This window comes from Pteropus vampyrus, unplaced genomic scaffold (assembly GCF_000151845.1).
Source record: "Pteropus vampyrus isolate Shadow unplaced genomic scaffold, Pvam_2.0 Scaffold55, whole genome shotgun sequence".
NCBI classification, from domain to species: domain Eukaryota; kingdom Metazoa; phylum Chordata; class Mammalia; order Chiroptera; family Pteropodidae; genus Pteropus; species Pteropus vampyrus.
The window spans coordinates 4692915-4702812 of NW_011888836.1; the positions used below are offsets into that span (position 1 = coordinate 4692915).

At 37.6% G+C, this 9898-nt stretch overlaps 1 protein-coding gene across 1 annotated transcript in view; it reads left to right on the forward strand.

The window, feature by feature from the left end:
* Positions 1-9898, forward strand: part of TMEM241 (transmembrane protein 241) — a 118391-nt gene that overhangs the window by 7844 nt on the left and 100649 nt on the right. The window contains exon 3 of the mRNA XM_011360489.2: positions 2121-2198. Within this exon, the coding sequence (XP_011358791.1) occupies positions 2121-2198 (78 nt within the window). The remainder of the gene's footprint in view (positions 1-2120; positions 2199-9898) is intronic.

Here is a 9898-nt window from a genome sequence, read left to right on the forward strand (position 1 = left end):
TCATAACAAAACTTTTAAAATATTGTTTACGATTATGTATACTTCTGTCACTAAAGCTGGGATATCATGAATCAGAATTGTTTTCCGATCCTGATTGTCCCTCCAAGGTAGAGAGATTTAGCGAACTTATGTGGGAAAGGATGATCTTTACATCTGACTTGCCTTTCCCTCTTCTCGTTTGTAGATTGGTCAGACTGAATATACCTTCCCTCCAAAAAATGTAAAGGCCTCAAATGCACTAGTTTTAAAAAAATCCGTTTTGTCACTAAAGGAGCCCCAATGCCTAGAATAATTTCTGGCACATAGGAGGTACACAGTAGGGCAGAGTGACTCATTCTACAAATATTTATTGGGAGCATACTATGTGCCAACCACTGCTCTAGACACTTAAGATTTATCAGTGGAGAAAACAAAGCTCCCTGCCATTGTTAGCTTGTTTTTCTCTTCGCGCGGTCTCTTAAATTTACCTGCAATGAATAGTACCCTTTGTCCAGTTGACTCACTCAGAAACCCGGTAGTTATTCTTGATTCCTTTGTCTCCTTCATCTCTAAAATGCAGTTAACCACCAGGATCTAAACATGGTTAGAATCTGTCTACCTTCTTCCTCCAATAGCCCCTTCCTGGGACACTGTCGTCTCAAATTACTCTAACAACTCCTAACTTGCTTTCTGGCCCCTGGTCTTGCATCTCTCAGACATTCTCTCCCCTGTAAAGAGAGGGCGCTTTCCCAAATGTAATTCTTTGTTATGGGGGCTGTCCTGCCCATCATAGGAAGCTTATCAGCATCCCTAGCTTCTCCTCACCAGGTGCCAGTAGCAACCCTCCCTTCTTCCACCTCTAGCAGTGACAACAAAAAATGTCAGCAGCTACTACCGAATATCCTCTGGGGGGAAAAACCATTTGGTTGAGAACCACTGTTCTAGACCATCTGTTCTGCCTGTCAGTGAATGCTTCACAAAGGAGGAGACATAAAACCTGGATCTTTTAGGATAAGCAGGTGTTCACCAATACACAAGAAGATATGAAGAACATTATGAGTCAAGAGAACAAACAGCACGTACAAACTGTGGTGTTGCAATACATGGGTGGTGTCTTAAGTCATAACTAAAAACAAGGTTTTGAAATTTATGAATGATTCATCTAAAATAAAAAAGCAATTAGAATGAAACAGGATGAAGTTATGCCTACAATTCCCCTTTCATTCATTTGGTATTTTGCCATGCTTTCTGCATTGGAAGAGAGAGGGGCGTTTATTTTATAACCTGTGCTCCCCCTGAACACTGCATGCCAAGGAAGTGTGTCTCGCGTGAGCTTCATGACACTAAATATATTGTAGCAGAAAAGAAGCTGAGGATTGCTATCTGCAGCAGTGGGAAGAATCAACCATTTTTAAAACAAGCAAAAGCATGATTAAGTTTGCATTTTAGAAGAAACCCTTTGGTTGCAAGGTAGAGAATGTATGGCGTGGGACAACCCTGGGGAGAGGGCCCTAGTGCTATGGTTCAAGAGTGAGATGATGAGTCAGCATTAGGCAGAGGTATGCGGCATGGACAGGAAGACTTCAGATTTGAGAGCTGTTATGAGGATAAAATCAATAGTATTTTGCTACTAAATGAGGGAGGTGAGGATGAAGGAAGGACTAGGATGACAGCTAGGAATCTGGTTTGGCTGGTTAGGGATAGTATGAGAGGATGATCAAGATGGATGGGGGAAGTTCAAGATAGTGTTTTAGGCATGTTATATTTGGGAGCTTGTGGGGTATCTGTGTGAGAAAGGAAAGTGGGAATCATCTGTAATGGAAAAAGAGGTAGCTGTGAACGAGGTTGTTTAGGGAAAGTCTAGAATAAGAAAAGAGTACCAGTGTCAGCACTTAATGCTACAGCTGGATTCAAGGGAATAATAGAAGCTGAGAAGGACAGGTCTGAGAATTGGGATGATATTTAGGAGAGAGTGGGAAAAAACCTAAGAAGGATTGGATGTGTATGTTTGAATCAGTCAGCAGATCTTCCAGGGCTAGATGGCTTTTAAGACTATGGCACTCTGTTAAATTCAGATTGAAAAAATAATAAAAATAAATAACAATTAAAAAAAAATTCAGATTGGCCCTTATCCTTTTCAGGTGGCAGACATTAATCGGCGGACTTTTGCTTCATGTATCATGGAAACTGGGCTGGGCTGAGATCAGCAGCAGTTCAAGGTAGAACAACCTTTTCTGTGTTTGATTTATGATTCATACCCTGCTTCCTTTTTACATTACTTAATTTCTTATGGTTTTACATTGGGAAACACGGATGTTTATTTGAGTTGTTCAGTCTCTTAGTTCCCTTCTAACCTTGAGATTCAATGATTTTATAATCGAATAGAAGTTAAGTAGTGTTTTTCTGGTTAGTAATGCCACTAATATAATATTAAAATTAATTGAGATACAATTTATGATACAACATTAATTCGGCTTTGTTTTTGACCATAAGACCACTATAAATGAATTTTTAAAAAAACTTTAAAATTTTTTTGGTAATTTTTTAATTTTGAAATTATTTCTGAGAGTTAGGAATTCATACACACTTCCATACTCTTTGCCCGGAACTCACATAATAATTTGCCCCAATTATTATGTTATCCTGCTTCTTTTATAATTTTTTTATTTATGCCGATATATATCTATAGCTATATATATCTATATATATTGATATATTTTATTTTTCTGAACTATTTGAGAGTAAGTTGCGGATTTGAGAGTAAGGTGCCTCTTTACTTCTAAATTCTTTAGCGTGTATTTCCTAAGAGCAGGGATACTTTTATTATATGACTAGAGTACAGTTATCAAAATCAGGAAATTGACATTGATACAATGCTATTATGTCATCTACAGACCATATCCATATTTTGCCAGTTTTCTCAATAATATTCTTTATAACTCTTTTCTCTGCCCTACACCCCCAAATCTTGATCCGGGGTCCAATTTATATCACACATTACGTTAATTATTGAGACAGCTTTTCAAATATATTTAAAAGAAACCTCAAAGACCATGACATTTTTCAGCCAAAATTATAATCCTGCCTCACCTAGATAAATCTTCATGATTCTTTGAGACTCGCCTGAAATGATGCACAAAATGAAAAGAAAATGAAATCAAGTTTTATATGAATAAGGTAGACATCCCTATTGAATGATCAGGACAAGTCATTTACCTCGTGGTCCAGGTTATCTGTCCAGCTTCTCTAATAGTCAGATTAACTGCTTAATGGCTAAGTTACCCCTTTGCTTGGCACTCTGGAGAAGCTTTGAAAACATGTCCAGTATAAATATTAGAAAATTTGGCTTCTTCTGAAGATATAAAACTAGAGAGGAAGAAACTAGTATTAAGAGGCTTTATGGAGGAAAGGCCCCGAGAACATAAGGTGTGGATTAATTTCCCTGACCCGATTACATCATAGTCCATCATAGTCCATATGCTGAAAGAACATTCCACTCAAGATGCTTAACTAATCCCAAAGACTAGTTCATTAGTCATGATTTTCCATTTCCATGGTATAGTGTCCTCAACTTGATCAAATAAAGATACATTTCAGATTTTATACATTATGTTAAGCGTAAGTGTTACTTTATGCTCCATTGTTATGCTAGATAATTCAGTGAGAACTGGGTATTCATTTAAACAAATATGGGCCCTGACTTCACAAGGCCCATGGTAGTTCTAATATTTAGTTAAATAATGAAGCGTTCTGACTCCAGATGGTTGAATTTATTCCTCCACAGAAGCAAGAGATTGGACTGGAATGAGGGACCTGAGATTTTGAACTGGGGTTCTCCAATGCTGATCTGATGGGTCTTCCACTCTTGCAATGTTCCTGACCATAATTATCTTATAATTTCTGATGCAAATTATTTACTTATTAATAGCAGTCCTTTAAAAATTACTTTAGTCATGTTTCCTTAAAAACAATGCCATTATTCATACTTAAAATTTTTTTGTATGTAATAAAAACATAGCATAAAATGTACCATTTATTAACAATTTTTAAGTGTATAATTCAGTAGCATTTAGGACAGTCACACTATTGCATGATCATTATTACTATCCATTTTCAGAACTTCTTCATCATCTCAAACAGAAATTCTGTACCCATTAAACAATAACTCCCCATTCTCCCTTTCCTTTAGCTGTTGGTAAACCGCAGTTCTTCTTTCTATATCTATGAATTTGCCTATTCTCGTTACCCCATTTAAGTAGAATCATACAGTACTTGTCCTTTTGTGACTGGCTTTTTTCACTAAGCATATTGTCTTCAAGTTTTATTTAACATAGCATGTGTCAGAATTTCATTCCTTTTTAAGGCTGAATATATTCCATTTATATGTATACCATATTACATACCACATTTTGTTTATCCCTTCATCTGTTGATGGAAATCTTTATACATTTATTGCTTTTTTGTGGGTGGAGGGAGGAATGACTAATAGAACTGAGGAAAGTCAAAGATTCTCAAGATTATTTCCCTGGCAGAAGTGGTCCTCTGACAGTAGAAGGTTGAGACCTACTAAACACTTTTGTCCCTTGAACTCACATGATGCCAGGTTCTATCATCTCAGAAGACCCGTGATCATATCCCTTTCAGGTCTCTTGCTAAACTTCTAAGACACCTTTTCACCTCTATCTCCTGGACTTCCTTAGGTGGTTTCATAGACACACACATGATGTCAGCTCAGTTAAGCTTCCTGGCCAAAATCCAAGTGTCTTAGTTATGAGTGGATCTTGTGGTTAATACCTGTGACACATCTTGGGATTTCCAGTTGCCACATGGACCCTTGGCAAACGGGAGTTACCAGATGGCTAATAGCAAGGACCTAGCGCTAGTGTTCTTTTGTGTATGGCCGAGCTGGGTTTGTGTTTGCCATGCTGCGGTTTCCTACTGGGCTTAGCTGTTTAATGATGTCTTTAGGGAAATAAAGCCCAGCTTTGTGGTGTAACCATGTACTTGTGCAGATATAGCAGATGTTAGGTTCTACTAAAAATGAAAACAACAGCAGGAAATCTGTTTGGAGTCCCCGAGGTCATCATGGAGAGAGGATTACAATGATGGGGCTGAAGGGTGGGTCTCAAATTGGTACTTGATAGCATTGCCACAGAGACTTCACTGAGATTGTCCTTATAGCCTGGAGAAGAGCAGAATACCAAATTCCCTCTCAAACAAGTTATAGAACCTGGCACCATATTTCTTATGTTGCAAAGAGGCCACATCTGCTTTGTCAGTCTCTGACCACATCGTGTATTGACTCCATCGAGTGACCTGGTGAAATATTTCTCCTCCCAGAATGTTTTCCTGGCAACCAGTTATCATCAACAACTGTTGGATGATGCCTGTGAAGGCTTCTGTCTTGGGAGAAAAAGCACTGGTTTCCAGCTACAAGCTTGTCATTATATGGCAGCTACTGCTGTTGCTAAGCCATTGCAGATGTTCAAGTCCTTTGCTAAAGGCTTTCTATATATCCCAAACGTGATTCTAAAAGAACATGTGACCTGTTTCATCTGGTAACACAGTGATAACGCAGTGCTCTTTACTAGATTCTTGAACCATTGCTGAGGACAGACTCCGGTGTGATTTCACTGGAGACAACACATCCTCCAGTTCCTGTATTACCAGGCTACATGTTTAAATAGAAACACTTTGAAAGTAGTTCGTAACCTGCTTGCTACTTTTTGTTCATGACACTTAAGAGAGAAAATTTTTAACTTTCAAGTTTTCAAGTATGAGAAGTTCTAAGTTAAAAATTCTGTGCCACAATACCTTTGTGACGAGAGATTTCTAACAGATGAAAGCAAAGCCCCCCACTCTTAATTTTTCATTCAGAGTCTTTGTGGAGAACCATAACAAATATATTTTAAAAAACCTCTGAATTAACCTAGCCCCATTCCTAAAGAAATGAAAAGTGAGCCAATTAATTAGGGTCCAGATTGTACCTCTTTATATAAATTGGTTATTTAATTTTTTTAAGTTTCATTAAAGCTACTGGTGGTTGAAATTTTCCGGATATGTTTTAATGTGTTCATGTTTTGAGTGACTTTAGTTTTATAAAAAGTCGTCTTTGCTCACAGAGGAAAGTTAGCACTCAAATTTATAAGTTTTTGATATTTTTCCCTGTTGTTTTGTCTCCAGAGGAATGCTGTAAGTATATATGTAGAGATTACCGTGGGAGGAAATTAAAACCAGCTTCTAAAACTTCCTCAGGAAACATGCTGAGAGCCACTGAAGGGATATAATACTAAATAAAATCTGGTTGATTTTGGTGTGTGATTATGGTAGTTCCCAGGAGAAGAGCCCATGAGGCCAGAGATGATAAAAGGAAGAGATTTTTTTCCGCCAGCTTTATTGAAAAGTAATTGACAAATAAAATTTTAACATATTTAAAGTGCACATTGTGGTGATTTGATATATGTATACACTCTTGCAATGTTCCTGACCATAATTATCTTATAATTTCTGATGCAAATTATTTACTTATTAATAGCAGTCCTTTAAAAATTACTTTAGTCATGTTTCCTTAAAAACAATGCCATTATTCATACTTAAAATTTTTTTGTATGTAATAAAAACATAGCATAAAATGTACCATTTATTAACAATTTTTAAGTGTATAATTCAGTAGCATTTAGGACAGTCACACTATTGCATGATCATTATTACTATCCATTTTCAGAACTTCTTCATCATCTCAAACAGAAATTCTGTACCCATTAAACAATAACTCCCCATTCTCCCTTTCCTTTAGCTGTTGGTAAACCGCAGTTCTACTTTCTATATCTATGAATTTGCCTATTCTCGTTACCCCATTTAAGTAGAATCATACAGTACTTGTCCTTTTGTGACTGGCTTTTTTCACTAAGCATATTGTCTTCAAGTTTTATTTAACATAGCATGTGTCAGAATTTCATTCCTTTTTAAGGCTGAATATATTCCATTTATATGTATACCATATTACATACCACATTTTGTTTATCCCTTCATCTGTTGATGGAAATCTTTATACATTTATTGCTTTTTTGTGGGTGGAGGGAGGAATGACTAATAGAACTGAGGAAAGTCAAAGATTCTCAAGATTATTTCCCTGGCAGAAGTGGTCCTCTGACAGTAGAAGGTTGAGACCTACTAAACACTTTTGTCCCTTGAACTCACATGATGCCAGGTTCTATCATCTCAGAAGACCCGTGATCATATCCCTTTCAGGTCTCTTGCTAAACTTCTAAGACACCTTTTCACCTCTATCTCCTGGACTTCCTTAGGTGGTTTCATAGACACACACATGATGTCAGCTCAGTTAAGCTTCCTGGCCAAAATCCAAGTGTCTTAGTTATGAGTGGATCTTGTGGTTAATACCTGTGACACATCTTGGGATTTCCAGTTGCCACATGGACCCTTGGCAAACGGGAGTTACCAGATGGCTAATAGCAAGGACCTAGCGCTAGTGTTCTTTTGTGTATGGCCGAGCTGGGTTTGTGTTTGCCATGCTGCGGTTTCCTACTGGGCTTAGCTGTTTAATGATGTCTTTAGGGAAATAAAGCCCAGCTTTGTGGTGTAACCATGTACTTGTGCAGATATAGCAGATGTTAGGTTCTACTAAAAATGAAAACAACAGCAGGAAATCTGTTTGGAGTCCCCGAGGTCATCATGGAGAGAGGATTACAATGATGGGGCTGAAGGGTGGGTCTCAAATTGGTACTTGATAGCATTGCCACAGAGACTTCACTGAGATTGTCCTTATAGCCTGGAGAAGAGCAGAATACCAAATTCCCTCTCAAACAAGTTATAGAACCTGGCACCATATTTCTTATGTTGCAAAGAGGCCACATCTGCTTTGTCAGTCTCTGACCACATCGTGTATTGACTCCATCGAGTGACCTGGTGAAATATTTCTCCTCCCAGAATGTTTTCCTGGCAACCAGTTATCATCAACAACTGTTGGATGATGCCTGTGAAGGCTTCTGTCTTGGGAGAAAAAGCACTGGTTTCCAGCTACAAGCTTGTCATTATATGGCAGCTACTGCTGTTGCTAAGCCATTGCAGATGTTCAAGTCCTTTGCTAAAGGCTTTCTATATATCCCAAACGTGATTCTAAAAGAACATGTGACCTGTTTCATCTGGTAACACAGTGATAACGCAGTGCTCTTTACTAGATTCTTGAACCATTGCTGAGGACAGACTCCAGTGTGATTTCACTGGAGACAACACATCCTCCAGTTCCTGTATTACCAGGCTACATGTTTAAATAGAAACACTTTGAAAGTAGTTCGTAACCTGCTTGCTACTTTTTGTTCATGACACTTAAGAGAGAAAATTTTTAACTTTCAAGTTTTCAAGTATGAGAAGTTCTAAGTTAAAAATTCTGTGCCACAATACCTTTGTGACGAGAGATTTCTAACAGATGAAAGCAAAGCCCCCCACTCTTAATTTTTCATTCAGAGTCTTTGTGGAGAACCATAACAAATATATTTTAAAAAACCTCTGAATTAACCTAGCCCCATTCCTAAAGAAATGAAAAGTGAGCCAATTAATTAGAGTCCAGATTGTACCTCTTTTTATAAATTGGTTATTTAATTTTTTTAAGTTTCATTAAAGCTACTGGTGGTTGAAATTTTCCGGATATGTTTTAATGTGTTCATGTTTTGAGTGACTTTAGTTTTATAAAAAGTCGTCTTTGCTCACAGAGGAAAGTTAGCACTCAAATTTATAAGTTTTTGATATTTTTCCCTGTTGTTTTGTCTCCAGAGGAATGCTGTAAGTATATATGTAGAGATTACCGTGGGAGGAAATTAAAACCAGCTTCTAAAACTTCCTCAGGAAACATGCTGAGAGCCACTGAAGGGATATAATACTAAATAAAATCTGGTTGATTTTGGTGTGTGATTATGGTAGTTCCCAGGAGAAGAGCCCATGAGGCCAGAGATGATAAAAGGAAGAGATTTTTTTCCGCCAGCTTTATTGAAAAGTAATTGACAAATAAAATTTTAACATATTTAAAGTGCACATTGTGGTGATTTGATATATGTATACATCGTGAAAGATTCCCACCATTCAATTAATTAACATATTCATCACCTCACATATTTACCTTTTTTTTTAATGAGGACATTTGAGTTGTACTCTCTTATCAAATTTCAATGATATAATACGAAGTTATCAACTGTAGTCACCATAGACCCTCAGACCTTATTCATCTTATAGCTGAAAGTTTGTACCCTTTTACCATTGTCTCCCCAGCAACCAATTTCTACTTCGTTTCTAAGAATTTGACTTTTTTTTTTTTTAAGATTTCACATATAAATGATGCCATGAAGTATTTGTCTTTTTCGGGACAGGAATTTTGACCTTTGATATGTGTAGGTCATGCCTATACCATCCAGTGAATAGGAATCTATTGAACTTGTGCTTTATCATAGACCACTCCTCATGTCCTTGTCACTGTGTCCATAACAGCCCCTTTCTGGCTTCTTTGCAAGGCTAAGCCAACACTACGCAATGTAAAACTCCCTAGACCCGAGATCACAGGTGTTATATTTTGTATATTAGCTTAGATTTTCAGTCACTGTGGATTGTATACTAGCAAGGTACTTGTCCTGGGATTTCTTTCTCATATTTATTAGAAATGAGATCTGTATGTCTTCTATCCTGCCTCACTTATTATTCGGGGACCTGGGAAACCTATATTTCCTTTTTCTTGTTTGGTCTTAGTTTCTTAATACTAGTTTCTCTTCTGTTCTGTGCTGTCCCTGCAGTCTTATCTCCTAAGGCTCAGCAGCACATCCATCCCTGGTCCTCCCAGGGGAGGGGTGAAGTGCCTGGGTGGAGGTCACGAGAGGTGGTGATGGTGGAGGCTGCAGGTGGCAGCCTGAAGACT